The sequence below is a fragment of the Pyxicephalus adspersus genome, chromosome 6, assembly GCF_032062135.1.
Source record: "Pyxicephalus adspersus chromosome 6, UCB_Pads_2.0, whole genome shotgun sequence".
Classification (NCBI taxonomy): Eukaryota; Metazoa; Chordata; class Amphibia; order Anura; family Pyxicephalidae; genus Pyxicephalus; species Pyxicephalus adspersus.
In genome coordinates this window covers 94,331,518-94,349,322 of record NC_092863.1, presented here as the reverse complement: position 1 = coordinate 94,349,322, position 17,805 = coordinate 94,331,518, and the positions used below count along the sequence as shown (strand labels likewise).

The following is a 17,805-nucleotide window of genomic DNA, read 5'->3' as shown; positions in this document are numbered from 1 at the left end:
AGTAATTTTCACATTTCCACAGAGCTATGAGGCAGATGGGAATCCTGATTGCAGAAAGGACATCGCCTGTCCCTATTTATAATAAAGACCGGTCTGTCTGTACATGCTTTGTCGGAAAGGACAAAGCATGTACAGATGGTTGCTACCACCAGACAGATGATACTTCTTGGTCTCTGTACATTCCACAGAAGGCTGTGTTTACTAAACTGAGGTGAGCTCTATATCCCCGCCCACTCGGTCTATAGCCAACCAGCGTCTTCACAGCAGCTAATACTTTCCCTGTGCGCTCTTGGCTCCGCCTCTTTTAGCTTGTTCGGTATTTTGTGCGCGTTCCTGTCTCTGACATGACGTGCGTGTCCCCGCGGCCCTCTGCTTAGTCCCTGTGTGTGGAGCGCGGAGTCTGGAAGTGTTACCAGGGGCCCATTCCAGACGTAACCCATAGCAACGCTGCCATAATTGTATTTATAATGAATCAGAGAGGGCTTTCTATATCTGTCCATCCAGTCCTGAGGTCCATACGGTGCTGTCACATAGCAGCCTGGTTTGTAGATAGAAAAAACCTCTATATACTCTATATACAGGAGGGCTCTCTGATCTCCGGATTGTATGTAATCCCTAAGTGCTGCTTCATCATTCCCCAGTCTGAGCTCTGCTGTATAGGGAGTGCAGGGAGCTGAGGAGGAGTTACATGGCGAAACGCAGTGAGATGGGGCTGTGCTCTGTTTAAACTGTTTTAGGAAAAGCTGTGTCCAGCATAATGGTCAAAATACCCCATGACTTTAGGGCAGACCCAAAGTGTGGAAGCCTATGTTATTGCATTTGTTTATGTCGATTGTATCACTCTATTATAAAGATATATTCCCCCCCCCCCCCCCCCCCCGCCCTCCTAATATCAAAGGACAAATACACATGTAATTGCCATGAAAAAACATGCTTTTCTTTTTTACTTTTTACTTTTTTACTTACTTTTCATGTTCACATTATATAACTACATAAATTTACCATACAGTAAAGTAGGTGCATAGTTGTTCACTTTAGCTTTTTGCTCCTAAAGATAAAGACAAATGGGAAATGCTTTTGTAGGCCTGTAAACATTTTGAAATAGACCTCTACAGATGCTACTCGTAGCCAACTCAACAGATTATGTAAATATAGGCTAATGTGTTTCTAAACGCACAAAATATAAATGACTTTTACCATATATACTCAAATATAAACCAATCCAAATATAAACCTTTGCCTGAAACAAACAGAAAACTAAATTGACAACATGCATCCGTTGCTGCTAATAAAATTAATGTGAATAAACACATCCATCCATTATTTAAAAAACATTTGTTTAAAAGGGGGAAAAATTAAAATTGCATATGCTCAGTTTGTTTATCCCCCCTCCTTTTTACAGGTACAGTATTTTGTACTTTTGATTAAGTATGATGGGTCACTTGCACTTAAATAATCTTTTGGGCATTATTGTTGGTCACAGTGCTATGTCCTATCATGGAAAGTATGTAAATAATTAATAGAGCCTGATTTATGATTATCCAAGACTGGACTGGATTGGATACACTTCATCAGTGAAGCTGGGTGATCCAACAAACCTGGAAAAGATCTGGTCCAGGAATAAAAACATTTGCTAACAAATAGCAAAAGACTTTGTAAGAATCCATTCCAGGTTTGCTGGATCACCCAGCTTCACTGATACAAATGTATCCTCTCCAGCCTTGCAGAGCTTTAATAAATCAGGTCAATAACGTTCAGATGGCAAGAGTTTGTTTTACACTTTACATGAGGACAAAGTACCATCTAGTGGTGTGACCCAATCATAATTTTATTATCTAATATATTTTTTTTATCTAATGGCATGTTCAAGTAAAAAAAATCTTGGTTTATTTTCGAGTATATACTGTGATATTTAAAAGAAATACAAATGTAAATAAGGGGTCCTGAACCCCCAGTCCATGACCCACTAGTGGGACAGGTGGGCTACAGCTCAGGCCGGTGCACCCACCAGTGATGTCAGAAGAAGGACCCTGTGCAGGGGGGGTTGCACCAGCCAGAGCCACGGACCATGTCTCCCAGATACATCGCAGGCTCAGGGCTGTGGGTGGGTTGTGTCTCTGGACAGGTCTGAGCCTGCGATGGGAGAGTGGGTGGGTTCTGGCATCATGGCGTCACCCTGGGAGAAGTTTCTTCCCTTTTGAGTGACACACGGCTCCCCATGCATGCGCGGTTTTTACACCAATAAATCTTGGGTCACTTTTCTTCTTTGTCGCATTCGCCAAGAAATCTCTATAAAAACCTTCGGCCATGGAAACAAAATCAAAGTCTGTCATAAATAGCCGCAACTTCATTCTTCTGGACTCCAGACAGCAAGATCCGGTCAACCACAAACTTGAGCATGGAATCATCTTTCTCAAATAAGTTACGCACCACATTTCTCACACATGCATACAGAAGCACGCTGCCTCCATCTCCGACAAAACACCACAGTCGCTGCCATGTTCGCCAGAACTATTTGCATAGCCTGGGGGAATCGCTTCTCACGCTTTCAGGTGGCGCCTATCCCAATAGCAGCATGCAGGGAACCCCAAGGAACCCTGCAAGGCCGAGGTGGCTGGCACCCTACTCACTAGCACATTCCCTCCTAATATGAAAGAACAAATACACATGTTTTTGCCACACGAAAACATGCTTTTCTTTTTTCTTACTTTTCATGTTCACATTATATAATTACATAAATTTACCATACAGTAAAGTAGGTGCATAGTTGTTCACTTTAGCTTTTTGCTCCTAAAGATAAAGACAAATTGGAAATGCTTTTGTAGGCCTGTAAACATTTTGAAATAGACTTCTACAGATGCTACTCGTAGCCAACTCAACAGATTATGTAAATATAGGCTAATGTGTTTCTAAACGCACAAAATAAAAATGACTATTACCATTTATACTCAAATATAAACCAATCCAAATATAAACCTTTACCTGAAACAAACAGGAATCTAAACTGACAACATGCATTTAATGCTGCTAAAAAAATTAATGTGAATAAACACATCCATGACTGTTATTTTAAAATTAAAATTGCATATGCTCAGTTTGTTTATCCCCCCTCCTTTTTACAGGTACAGTATTTTGTACTTTTGAAAAGTATGATGGGTCACTTGCACTTAAATAATCTTTTGGGCATTATTGTTGGTCACCCAGTGATAGTGCTATGTCCTATCATGGAAAATATGTAAATAATTAATAGAGCCTGATTTATGATTATCTAAGACTGGACTGGATTGGATACACTTTCATCAGTAAAACTGGGTGATCCAGCACACCTGGAAAAAATCTGGTCCAGGAATAAAAACATTTGCTAACAAATAGCAAAAGACTTTTTAAAAGTCCATTCCAGGTTTGCTGGATCACCCAGCTTCACTGATACAGATGTATCCTCTCCACCATTGCAGAGCTTTAATAAATCAGGTCAATAACGTTTCAGATGGCAAGAGTTTGTTTTACACTTTGCATGAGGACAAAGTACCATCTAGTGGTGTGACCCAAATATAACTTTTTTATCTAATATAATTTTTTATCTAATGGCATGTTCAAGTAAAAAAAATCTTGGTTTATTTTTGAATATATACTGTGATATTTAAAAGAAATACAAATGTAAATAAGGGGTCCTGAACCCCCAGTCCATGGTCCACCAGTGGGTCGCCTTCTGACAGGTGGGCTACGGCTCTGGTCGGTGCACCCACCAGCGAGTCAGAATAAGGACCCTGTGCGGGGGGGGGGGGTGCACCGGCCAGAGCCATGGACCATGTCTCCTGGAGACATCGCGGGCTCATGCAGGAGGGCGGGTTGTGTCTCTGGACAGGTCTGAGCCTGCGATGGGAGAGTGGGTGGGTTCTGGCATCATGGCGTCACCCTGGCAGAAGTTTCTTCCCTTTTGAGTGACACACGACTCCCCGTGCATGCGCGGTTTGAAGTCCATGCATTTAGTGGTCGGTGATGTGCAAAAGGTTGGGGACCACTACTGTAAATTGTTTATTCAGGATTCTGATTGGCCAACTGCATATCTCTGCTTTTTCTCTTTGATTAAATAAAATGAACAGAAACTAATCCAATCAGAACAGCAAGCAGCACTGAACCTTAACACACGTCAATAGTTTTTGAATAACCACAATAAAATGTATCGGAAAGAAAAACACATAATGTAGCTGTGAATAAGCCTTCAGAGAATGATAAACATTTTTCCCGTTGGAACAAACTAGACTATGATCCATGTATTCCTCCCTCCCTTTGGATCACTGGCTTATTTAGGGTTCAAATAAAATTTTGGGTAGATAGACACAAGTTTTTCTTTTAGTTTTGATCATTTTGACCATATATTGTATAGTGATGCAAACTTTTTAGTATTTGTCTACAAACTGATTTTGCACCAAGCTGTGAGAGCTAAGTTTGCAAACATATGTTAAAGAATTCTTTCTTATGAAATGGGTTTCTGACACGCTGACATTGACGTCTCTATTTAATGCCGGTAAACAGCTTTCCATTGCAAAAACAACACTAATTATCATTAGCAGGCTTAATACTCTCTAATTAGAGCTAATGCTAACATGCCAATAATAAACAAAAAAAAGATATTGTGGCTAATTAACTGTATCATTTATGACTAAACATCCCCAGGAACGCCATCACTGTCACAAGTTCATTCAGTGCAAAGGAAACAGTGAATAAAACAGATGTGATCTATTTTCAGTCTTGTCTCACAGGCCTCGCTGCTCAAATTGTTCGCTATTTAATCAAAATTACATATTTGTTATTGCTGCATGCTAGTTTGTGGTGCATCGCTCAGCCTTTTTGTCTTAGTTTTTTTTATATATATATAATTTACATATAAATTACTTTTCAAAAATTTAATGGAATTTTTGTTATGTGTTGATTAAAGTGTAACTCCACTTACAATCTCCAGCCAATAGTAAGGCGTCAATAGTGCAGAAATGGCACAAACCTTGATGTTTACCCTATTGCCCATTTATAATATGCATCTCCAGTTGCCTATATCATTTTAATAGGTTATGCAGGCTTCAAGTTGATAGTCCCACTCTGCCATCACAATACAAATAATAGCACAAAGTCAAAGAACTTCATATTACACACAAAATGCCTTAACGCTTCATAGTCAAGTTTGCCCATGTCTACTAAACCCTGCTATACTCACCTTCGCCCATTCCATTGTAGGGCGCCTCTGTCATCTTCCTTCTTGTTTTTCTCCTCAATAGGATCCTTGGCCATTTTGATTGGCCGGGCTGGGATAACATAACTCCTGTCCAGGCTGGGATTGTCAAAACCAACACTGAGCTATACATGTGCAGCTCAGTGTTTTTAAAATTTCCCTGAAGCAGTCAGGCAGGTAAGAGGGATTATTGCAGAAGAGAACTCGGGCCTGATTTATTAAAGCTCTCCAAGGCTGGAAAAGATACACTTTCATCAGTGAAGCTGGGCGATCCAGCAAACTTGGAATCGACTTCTTCAAAGTCATTTGCTATTTTCCAGCAAATGTTTAGAACCCTGGACCAGTTCCATTCTAGGTTTGCTGAAAGTGTATCCTCTCCAGCCTTGGAGAGCTTTAATAAATCAGGTCAATTATTTGTCCTTCCATGCAAAAATGTCCTCCCTGATCGAAAATGTGTAAATATGGAATTTTAGTTTTGTTTTTAAGTGGAATAAAAGATAACTTTAAAAAAAGTGCAACCAGACAGGTCCTAATTGCAAGAGGCACAGGCAATAAAATAAACTTACCTGCCTAATCACTGTCAATGATGTCACTATTGTTAACCAGTTCTCTTCTAGCGCTAAGTCTTCTTGATTAACCAGACTGAAATAATATAACTCCTGTTGATGTGCATCAGAGTTCACTCATTCTCGCAAGCCTGGAGTGATGCTGGGATACCTGGCTCTGGTACATTGGACCTGGTTTATTAAAGCTCCCCAAGGTTGGAGAAGATACACTTTCTTTAGTGAAGCTGGGTGATCCAGAAAACCTGGAATAGATCTGGTCCTCGATTGAAAACATTTACTAACAAATAGCAAATGACTTTTAGAAAATATATTCCAGGTTTGTTGTATCACCCAGCTTCACTGATGCAAGTGTATCCTCTCCAGTCTTGGGGAACTTTAATAAATCAGGCCCATTGAATTGTGCATGTGCAGCTCAGTATACTTTAAGCAGATAATTATATATTTCATTGCGGAAGGAACATCACATGTCCTACTGTGGGAATGCAGAATGAGGCCAGGTGGACAGGCTTGGGCTAGCCTGCATGTTGGGAGAACCTAGGAGGTCTCCCAAAGTTTAGGGCTATGGGACCAATAACTCTGAAGAGTGTCAGGGAGAGAGCCAGGAGGCTACATTTGTGATTTTTACTGAAATGCTGTAATGACACCGAGTTGTAGTTTGTAGTTGAGTTTTTTTGTGAATAATTTTAAAATTGAACTGAAATACCTCTGCAGTGAGTGCATTGGAAGCTAATCCCCATAATGTTTAGTTCCACTTTATTAACTTTCAAGTACATTAGAGCACATTCAGCCACCTCTATTCATGAGGAACAATGAAACCAGCAATTTGGTTAAACAAATCAATATGAGAACTTCTAGAAATGTGCTGTGTTTGCATCCCTTTACAAGTATTTAACCCTAAGGGAGTTTATCATCAAAACTGAAATTTGTATGGTATAAGTTGCTAGAGAGAATTATTGAGCCAATCACACAAGCGAGAAATAACATTACCAGGGGGCTTTCCATACACCAGCAATGTACAAGATGCCTCCAGGTTGTTGCATTTTATTTTTTGAACAGATTTAGGAAATTACAGCAGCTTCAGAATAAATTAGAAAGACAATATTTATGAATGGTAAATATAAATGTTCAGAAAAAAAATACAACAAAATCACATACCTGTGAAAGAAGAAAGCTGTAACTTTGCAAACCAGCACAAGAGAAGCAAGAAAAAATGGCAATCCCTGTAAAAATAAAAAAAAAGTAGCATTTCTGTACTTTTTTTATTAACCGTAGTTTGCACATTTACGCTTATTGTTAAGATGTCAATTAAATTAGTTTCAACACACTGTTCATCACTTTGAAGAGTGCAGAGAACCATCCTTATCATTATGTGTGTTGATTACATACTAAAAATAATTTGGTATTATAAAGAGTTTGTGTATTAGGGAAGCATAAAGGCCAGAGGTTAGCACTCTGGCCTTTGCAGGGCTAGGTCCCAGGTTTGAATCTCAGCCAGGAGATAAAATGAGAGCAGACATTTCCCATTTGCTGTGGGCTATATCACTACCTTTCCTTTTAACTAGTATTTAGAAACAAGCAACATGCAAATATTTACAGAGTGAATCTAATATGAAATGTAGACACAGATAAAAAATTGTGACAATTACACTAATATTAATCATGGCTTAGATCAATTTTATTTAATCTTTATTTTAACTACATGTTTAAAAACTGATATTTCTGTAAAATATGTTATTTATATCCTTGAAAATGTAGCTGTAATATCATCACTGTACAGCTGGGAAAGAGGGTGGAGCTGTGGGTGGCGTAAAGTCCAACCACTAAAGGTTTACTCCAGTAAACTACAGGGGGTGGATACAAGACTGGTCACCCTGCAAAAGAAGAGAGCAACAGTGACTGGTCTTAATTAGGGGAAGGAAACGATAGCATGGGTAAAGACGCCCCTGGAAATGGTGATGTGGGTAAGTATGTCACTAGAAACAGTGGGATAGGTAAAGATGCTTTGATAATGGTAGCATGGGTGAAGAAGCCTTGGGAAATGGTAGAGTGTGTATGTCCCTGAAAATGGTGTGATGGGTGAGTATATCACTGGAAATGGTAGGATGGATAAGGATGCCTCAGAAATGGTGGGGTGGGTGAGTATATCACTGGAAATGGTAGCATGAGTGAAAAAGCCCCTGGTAATGGTAGAATTAGCAAAGATGTTTCAGAAATGGTAGCATGGGTATAAATGCCCCTGGAAATGGTAGAATTAGTGAAGATGCTTCAGAAATGGTAGCAAGGGTAAAAATGCTCTGGGAAATGGTAGAATGGGTGAAGATGCCCTGGGAAATGGTAGAGTTTGTATGTCCCTGAAAATAGTGGGATGGGTGAGTATGTCACTGAAAATGGTAGGGTATGGGTAAAAATGCCTCAGAAATGGTAGGGTGAGTAGGTATATCACTGGAAATGATGGCATGGGTGAGAATGCCCCTAGAGTTGCTAGAATTGGTAAAGATACTTCAGAAATCGTAGTATGGGTAAAAATGCCCCTGGAAATGATAGCATGGACAAAGATGCCTCGGAAATTGTAGCATGGGTGAAGATGCCTCAGAAATTGTAGCATGGGTGAAGATGCTCTGGGAAATAGTAGAGTTTATATGTTCCTGAAAATGGTGGGATGTGTGAGTATGTCACTTGAAATGGTAGGATGGGTAAAGAAACTTTGAAAATGGTAGCAAGGGTGAAGATGCCCCTGGAAATAGTAGAGTGGGTTTGTCCCTGGAAATGGTGGGATTGGTGAAGATACCTTGTCATTGCATGGGTGATGATGCCCCAAAAACGGTAGCATGGGTGAACATCTCTCTAGAAATAGTAACAAGCGTGAGAATGGCTCCGGAAATGGTAGGGTGGGAAAGGATGCTCCTTGGATATGATCTCTTAGGTGAAGATTTTCCTGGAAATGGCACTAAATAAAAACCCTCTGTAAAAGGCGCAGTTCTCCTTTGGTCTTGAGCTATGTGCAAAGTTCATTGACTAGTTGGGCCTGATTTATTAAAGCTCTCCAAGGCTGGAGAGGATACTCTTTCATCAGTGAAGCTGGGTGACCCAGAAAACCTTTAACAGATCTGGCATAGGATTGAAAACATTTTAGCAACAAATAGCAAATGCCTTTTTGGAAATCCATTACAGGATTGTTGGATCACCCAGCTTCATTGATGAAAGTGTTTTCCCTCCAGCCTTGGAGAGCTTTAATAAATCAGGGCCACAGTGTCCAGCCAAGTTATATTTATTCTGAATGCACTTTTATGCTTGTAAAGCTATCATACGCACCATGTGGACACATCAACAGAATGTCATCTATATTCCATAAACCAACCTTATGGCCAGCTTGCTCAGTTCTCGTATTTTAATGAGGCTGCTTATTTGCTTGAAATAGCTTTCTAAGAATAAGCAGTCAAAGGTCATCCCTGCATATGCTTCACACATTGCACAAAGAAAATAATTAAAGTAAGTGTAAACTCAGCCACTAGGATTTCTTATAAGCATAACATCTTCATTTCATTTCATAAGAATGTTTTAATATTTAAAAAATGTAAATACTCATCTCAACTTTTGCTCATACTTCCAAAAGCCATTTTTTTGCAGAGGAATCCCAGCTTGAAGAAAGGAGCTCTGCCTTAAGGAAGTATCATTTTTAGAAATCCACCACTCAGTGGGTTCACCAGCCAATCTCTAAGTCATTACTCTATCTAGTAGAGGTAATGGTCAGTAGGAGGAACCATTACGTTTAATAGGTGATCAGGAGAATTTGGTGAGAGGAAGGTAAATACAAACTTCTTTGCATGTACACCTTTTTTTTAAAGATTCAGTAATGTTTCAACCCAGTCACCACCAATCACTACTGCCAGAAGGTGCACAGATTGCCATTTTTCACTTATAACATCAATGCAGTGCAATGATCAGTACTCTTATATAACAAAAGGGTACTTTATGGTTAAAAAGAAAAAGAACAGCTATATGTCTTCTGACTTGCCATACCTTTTGGAGATAGGGACAGTTTTTAGAATAAAGTATGTAGGCCAGTGTTTTCGAGCTTTTTAATATGGTAAGGGAACCCTTGAAATAACTTTCAGATCCTAAGGGAACCCTTTCTATAATTACTATATCCACAGCTTACAGTACATTAGTGTGGTGGTCAGTAGGAGGAATGCCTCTTATATTACTAGCTGATGGAAAGTATGTCACATATACAGATACCCAAAAAGTTTATTGGTGTCACTCAAACTGACCTATGAAACAAAAATAGCCCATTGCTCAAGGAACCCCTTGCAAGAGGAAGCCTAGTTGAGAAATACTGGGTTAAATTGACAAATGTTTTTTTCACAACTCACAATGTTTCTTTTATGTTAGCTTTTAAAGTAAATAACAAATGGAATCATGTTGAGCACAGAAGGTTTAGTGCAAAATAACAGATTTTATAATAATGTAAAATGTTTATATCTGCCTAAAAGACAAACAACTAAGGAGCAAAGAGGAATCTGAAGAAGGCACTGTCCCTCCAAATCAGATTACCTGGTATGTGTTTGAGAAAGACTCTGTTCTGGGATCTCAAGATATTCACACTACTCCAAATTGGTACCTAAATAGCAACATGCATCTCATGCTACACTATCTGTACTATGTATATGTATAGGATGTGTGTTGTTACATATGTATGGATTTTGTATTGTTATGTATGTATGTATGTGATGTGTATTGTTATATATGTATGTGTGATAGGTTTTGTTTTATATGTATAGGATGTGTGTTCTTATGTATGTATGAGATGTGTTTTGTCATATATGTATTGAATTTGTTTTGTTTTATATGTATGGGGTGTGTATTTTTACATATGTAAGGGATGGGTGTCATTATATATGTATAGGAAGTGTTGGTATATATGTATGGGGTGTGTGTTGGTATATATTTATAGAATGTGTGTCGTTATATATGTATGTTGATATATATGTATGGGATGTGTTTTGTTATTTATATATGTGATCTGTGTTGGTATATAAGTATAGGATTTGTATTGTTATATACGGACCATTTTGGACAGGTGTAATTAGCTTTTAACAGTAACTCAATAAAGAACATTTTTATCTTGAAGCAGTGTGCCAATCCTTTTACCTAATTCACAATTTTTTTATTGTGAGTTTTTAAGCAACAGAATCACTTGTATGGATAGTTAGACAGATAGACTGTGTCATGGATAGAAATAAAGATAAATAGCCCTCACATACACTGTCTGCTAATCATAAAACACATAAACTGTGTGAAATCTAAGCAATTCCATGTCTTACTAAAACACTTTGATGGTTCACCTTGACAAATAGTAAAGTGTGTACAAAGTCATCATAAAATGTTTTGCAGTAAAGAAAAAAGCATAGATACGAACAAAGGAATATGCAAACTACAGACCATTCCTAGACTTAAGTTCTCTAATTCACAAATCTTATCAGCCATAGATCTAACATTCATTCATACATACATTTTACCATTAACGTGGTGCATGGCTTACCCTCATGTTCAGATGAGATCCGCTAACTCAACAGACTGTGAAGCTTTTTAGAAATTCCTTTCCATGTGAGTTTCACATCTCAGGAGCAGGCTGTGATTCCTGGCAGGGATAATCCCTTTTTTGTATCCTGTTTACTGATATCACCACCCACTTTCCTCTGTTTTTTCTCAGATATGCCATTTGGTTCCTGTTTTTAATACCACCCAGATGTTTTGTATATGGTGCTTGCCATGCTCTTAAACTATAGTTTTGCATTTCCAAATTGCAGGGAGGCAGGTCTGCTGCTGCAATAATAAATGCATACCTGCCTGCTGGCAATCTTCTTTTTCAAATACTCTAAATTGTGCATGCCAAGCCCCGTGCATAATGCCAGGATATGCCAAATTTCCCGGCATCCCCCGAGGTTGCTGGGCCTGCATGTACCTGGACAGTTAGGATGGCCTGAAGATCTGACACGCTCATCTAAATCAATTTAGGTAATAGGTGTTACTTTAAAGCTAAACTACAGTCACCATTAATAAATACCAACTTAAGTTCAAGTGTGACCTGCCACAATTTGTGTTAATGAACACAATACTAACAACCAGCAATGGTGCCACGGACTGCAATAGTAATCCCCAATACTGACCCCCCCCCCCCCCCCCACATTGTGAATGAGCAATGTTTACAACCCACACACATACATATTGGTGGAAAATACATTTTTTACCACCCCACTCCCCATGTGTAGGTGTTAGGAGTATTTTTCTCCCAGCATTGGCGGTCAATGCAGTGGCAATGGAATTCAACCTCCCCAGTACAGGTGGCCACTTACCGGATCACTCTACTGAGCTGCTCTTTCTTTCTCCACCATCCAGCTGGGTATTGGAATACAGGGAACATTTCAGCCCTAATACCCAGCTACTACTCTGCAAGTGGTTAGAAATGGTGAATATTGGTCATGAAGGGTTTGGGAAGTAAGGAATAACTTGGAAAATGCACTTTATTCCTTGCTTCTGCCCCTTCAGTACCATTTCCACAAAGCTGCTCCTTTTGGCTATTTGCTTGGTCCTGACTTCCATGATGTAAATTGAAGACATTTTTTACATGCTTTGCAAATAGAAAGCTCTACTATAAAATTTGTAAACTGTCAAGAAGGATGAAAGCAAAAAAAATATCAGCTTTGTTGTTAACTGTCACCAAACCTGTTGATTTTGATGCATGCTACTGACTTCGTTACAGCACAGAACTTTAAATCACCCCTCGACCCTCTCCTTCAGTAGAAGACGCGCTCAGTAGTCAAGTAATGTTGACAAATAAAAAGATGAATCCATGAATGTGTGGCCACAGCTCAGTGAAAACAGAGATTTCACAAGCATGCACAAGATGAGGAAGGGATTTTCTTTTATACAAACAACAATTGTTAAAGGATATGTTACCATGGACAAGTCTTGAAGATCTGGCACTGATCCTTGAGATCAGAACCTAACAAAGATGGTGCAATACTCACCTAGGGTGACACAGATGATTCAGTCTGGAATGCTAAAATGCGGCTATACCTCAACAAACTTCCTAATGAGTTAGTGGGTGATAAGTAAAAATTATGGTAAAGGGATAGGGTATATAATAATAGCTAAATATCTGTGTCTGCTTTTTTTTCTAGGAAGAATTAATTATTTGGCAAGTAAAAAATTAAAGTTCATTGTATTTATATGGCACTGACATATTACACAGAGCTTTGCAAAGCCCATAGTCATGTCACTAATTCCTGCAAATGGGATCACAATCTAATGTCCCTACCATAATAATATGTTATTAACATAGGCTAAGGCTAACATTTAGGGGGAAGACAATTAACCTAAATTGAAATTTTTGGAATGTAGGAGGAAATAGGAGTGCCCAGGGCAAACCCACACAAACACAGGGAGAACATACAAACTCCATACAGATAGTGTTCTGGTTCGAGATTCAAAGCTGGGACATAGCGCTGCAAGGGCAGGAGTGCTAGCCACCTAATTTCAAAGTTTTGATATCAGCTGCACATTGAGTTTACTTACTCTGCATGGAGGATGACCTTTTTTCTTTATACCTAAACTTTACAAAGAAGGTATTTAGCAAACCCTGAAAAAAGCAAAGGCAATGGTGCCTAACACCCCCCAGGCTCCAAGGTACTATGTCATATTATGCACCTTGACGTGTTTACTCTTAACCAAGGAAATCAAAAAGCCATACCTCACTGGAAACCCTTTAAGGTTTTGGACCTTAGATCCCTTTTCCCAGGTGATCTGGTTAGTGGCCATTGAGACCCAGCTATTGAAGGTTTAGGCCACAAAGGGAAGGTGCTATTGTACCCCAAACCTGAAAGCCTTAGCCCATTAGCTGGGCCTCATGTAGTGCAGCAGATATAAAAATGGACGATGGGTGAGGACATCTCTTTAACAGTCATCATTCACCTGAATTGTTTCTGTTTACACACAAAGACATAAATACCAATTATTATTATCCAGTGCCAACATATTACACAGCACTTTGTCAAAGTCCATAGTCATATTACTAGCTGTCCCCCAAAGAGGCTTACAATCTAATGTTCTTACCATAGCCATATGTCTTTAATACAGTCTAAGGTCAATTTTGGGGGCAAGCCAATTAACCTAACTGCATGTTTTTGGAATGTGGGAGGAAATCCATGCAAACACAGGGAAAACCTGCAAACTCCATGCAGATAATGTCCTGACCGAGATTGGAACCTGGGACCTAGCACTGCAAAGGCCAGAGTGCTAACCACCGAGTCACTTCAGTACCTATAATAATGCAGCAAAAGATATTTGAAAAATCTTTACATAGTACATTTGTTCAAATGGGATTATGTAAATCATTAGTTTGCTAGACTCAGGACAAAACATCATTCCCTGCATCTCTCAATATTTTCTTTTCTTCACTTCTAAAGGACCAGCCTATAATAGTCAAAACTATTTTCTCAATTCCAGCTCCTGTTTTGTTATTTACAAGCTTTTACATCAGATCGTGTGATTATATGTTCTTGTCTGTTCAGTTGAAGTACAGTCCATTGCCTGTTTCCTGTCACAGATAGCCGTTCTGTGACCTCTCACCTTCTTCATCATTTACTGGAATGAAGGAGAGTCTGGAACATGTTCTTGTTATATGATAAATTAAACTCAGTCATGGGGTCATAAATCTATGAAGAACACAAGAACAGGTCACAGAAGCTGGAATTTTAAAATATTTTATTGTTTGTGTTAGGTTTACAATTCCACAAATTCAAGGTCAGTGGTGGACAAAGCCACCAAAAGTCACCCATAAAATCTTTATCATGCCCAGAACTTTTATAGTTCACAAATCTGGTTCTTACAGTGAACATCCCTTTCGTTTCATTTCCAAAAACAAATTTCAAAGGAAAAAAAGGAAAATTATTCCTCATTTCTCAATACTGGTCAAGCAGGAATGAAACTGTATGTTGGCCAAAACCACCTGGATATAAGAAATTAAGACTGCAATCATGATGAATTAAGACTGCAATCATGATGAATTCCCCCTGCTTTTTATTTGCCTTAGGCTACGTACACATGTAAGAGAGGGCGGAGAAGGAGAGCGAACGAGCGAGCAGCACCCCGCTGTGCTCTCTGCCCTTCACTTGCATTGCAGCATTTGTTGCATTCATCATTTGTGGATCCACCAGGACGAATCCATGAAGGACGTTCGACAGCTGCTGTACTCACGTCAGATTCTCGTCTGATATCAGCCCTGAAGAGATAATCAGACAAGAAGTATCTGACGGTGTGTATGTAGCCTTAAGAGTGAGCAGAACATGAACTACTTACATGTAGAAATGAGCCCCTAAACTCTATACGGTTCTTGTGCAGTACAAGGCGAACAAACATGTTAATGGAATAATGGTGTCAGGGTTTCTACCAGCAGGAACAGGAGGGAGACCAGCGACCTAGGATAAGTTAGGTGCATTTATTGGAAGTGGATGCTTTAAAAACACACAAACAGTAAATAGTTCAACAACCCTTAATGCGTACCTAAACTCAACATTAACATAATAAAAATGTTGCATGCGCAGTGAGATTGTCTCTCTTTTTTTTCCCCTTCAGATTAGGATGACAACACTGGTTAGCAGTCTGGCCTTTGCAGCGCTGGGTCCCAGGTTCGCAATTTTGGCCAGGACACTATCTGCATGAAGTTTGTTGGTTCTCCCCTTGTTTGCGTGGGTTTCCTCTGGATACTCCGGTTTCCTCCCATATTCCAAAACCATGCAGTTAGGGTAATTGTCTTTCCCCAAAATTGACCTTAAACTTGGGGAAGCAGTGCTGTAATGCAGGGTGCCTCAGAGGTTAGCCCTAGGTCCCAGGTTCACATCCCGGCCAGGACATTATCTGCATGGAGTTTGTAGGTTCTCCAATTTGTATGGGATTCCTCCGGACACTCCGATTTCCTCCCACATTCCAAAAACATGCAGTTAGGTTAATTAGCTTCCCCGCTAATTGCCCGTAGATTATATTAATGACATATGACAATAGTAGGGACATTAGATTGTGAGCCCCTCTGAGGGACAGCTAGTGATATGTCTATGGCTTTTGCACAGCGCTCCCTAATATGATGGCGCTATATAAATATTGTGTAATAATAATAATGTTGCTGATCTCCTAGTTCTGGTTGTCTGGCTGTGGTTGGCTGTACGTAAATATGCGGAAAGGAAAATCAAAGCCAGGACTGAGCTGCATTCTTGTTGTGCCACTGAATATCAGTGGGTCAAAATAACAGCTGCATGCCTTTTAATGGATAACAACACCCAACTTTACCTCCTGACGCAACCTAACCTGCCCTCCCCCTCCACAAGTACCTGAACAGGTACCTGCATGGCAGGATTACCAGGTATTTCTTATTGCTTTGAAGATTTTAGAATTTGCAGATTTCTTTTAAAATTACAATAATTTTCAACTCCAGTGGTGCCCATTGCATATTCACTGTGAAGATGGTGACAAATACAAACTATGGAATTTGCTATGCTATGGACACCTGCCATGCTGGAATTTATTAGCACATGATAAAGTTTTGCCTTAATATGAACTTTTGCTTCTAACTTTTTTTTTGTTTTAACACAGGTGCATTATAATAAACATATTCTTTAATCTGTCTCCTGTAATGAAATATTGGTAGGAGATTTGTTTTTAAATGGTTTTATAAGCACGGAGAAAGCCGACTTATTTGTTATTTCAAGCAGGTGTAGAAAAGTAGAAGCTAGATTGTCTTTAACTTTCTAGTAATCCTAGATTGTCACAGTATGAAGAATTACTGTGTTGGATTTTTTAGGGGATTTTGTGATTTGCGTAGGTTGTAATAATAAATTGGATAAAAAGGCAGGATAGACAAGCAATTTCCCTGGTCATATCCAAGGAAGGTACATGGAAGATTTGCCACTTGAGCACGGGAACGATTTGAGCTTCTCTATGATATTTCCATAAATCTGGTGTGCCCTGTCCTTCTAAACAGGTAATGTAGAAAAACTTGTTGAACTCTAAGTAAACAGCTTTGTACGGCGTCTACACAATTTTTCAGAGAGTACCATTCCTGCAAAATAAAATTATTTTTCAAATGTCAAAACTGAATCCCACAACATCAATAACATTTCATCTGTCCCTAAAAGAAGACCAAATGATTTTCAGATTAATATTATTATTGCAATATTATTATTGTCCTACAACCTGTCAAACTCCAGGACAGCATATTTAGCACTTGGGTTGGAGTTACAATAAAAGCTGGAGCATGACTTATTAATGTTAAACAGGATTTATATAGGGCCAACATATTACGCTGTGCTGTACAATAAATAGGGGTTGCAAATGACAGACAGATACAGACAGTGATACGGGAGGAGAAGAGGACTCTGCCCCAAAGAGCTTACAATCTAGGAGGTGGGGGAGTAACACGCAATAGGAGGGGAGATGAGACAATAGATGTAGGGACCTACGATTTTCTTTTTGCAGTTGGTTTGTTTTGGTCAAAATTAATCAAAAACATCTGGATAGAGGGCTGAAGATGTACATTAGTGGTCATGGAGGGTTGGGGGGTACAATGGTGGTCAATGGGGCTAGCGGGATACACTGGTGGTCTGCGGGGCTGGAAGAATACACTGGTTGTCAGCTGGAGTAGTAACACTGACATAATTGGAGGTTTGAGGGGTACACTTGTCATCACTGGGGTGGGAGGTGAGGGTTTCCTTGGTGGTCAATAGTTGCTGTAGGGGTACATTGGTCATTGTTGGGGACTAAGAGGATACACTGGTGGTCACTGGGACTTAAAAAGGTACAAATGTAGTCAGTGGACACTTACCTTGCAGTAGTCTGTGTGATACAATGCCATGTTACCCCAGATGCCCCAATTCTCCTTATGAAGGGGTAACATTTAACATTGAAGAGAATGGTAGTTATTAAAGAAAAAATAACTACCGGTAATTTGTCTAATTCTCA

At 39.4% G+C, this 17,805-nt stretch overlaps 1 protein-coding gene across 1 annotated transcript in view; it reads right to left on the bottom strand.

The window, feature by feature from the left end:
- The window catches only part of C7 (complement C7), a 48,010-nt gene extending 36,553 nt beyond the window's left edge, over positions 1 to 11,457 (bottom strand). The window contains exons 1-2 of the mRNA XM_072416642.1: positions 11,336 to 11,457; positions 6,949 to 7,013 (exon numbers count right to left, since the gene is read on the bottom strand). Coding sequence (XP_072272743.1) covers positions 6,949 to 7,013; positions 11,336 to 11,341 — 71 coding nt within the window. The 5' untranslated portion in view covers positions 11,342 to 11,457. The remainder of the gene's footprint in view (positions 1 to 6,948; positions 7,014 to 11,335) is intronic.
- Between the last annotated feature and the right edge of the window lie 6,348 nt (positions 11,458 to 17,805).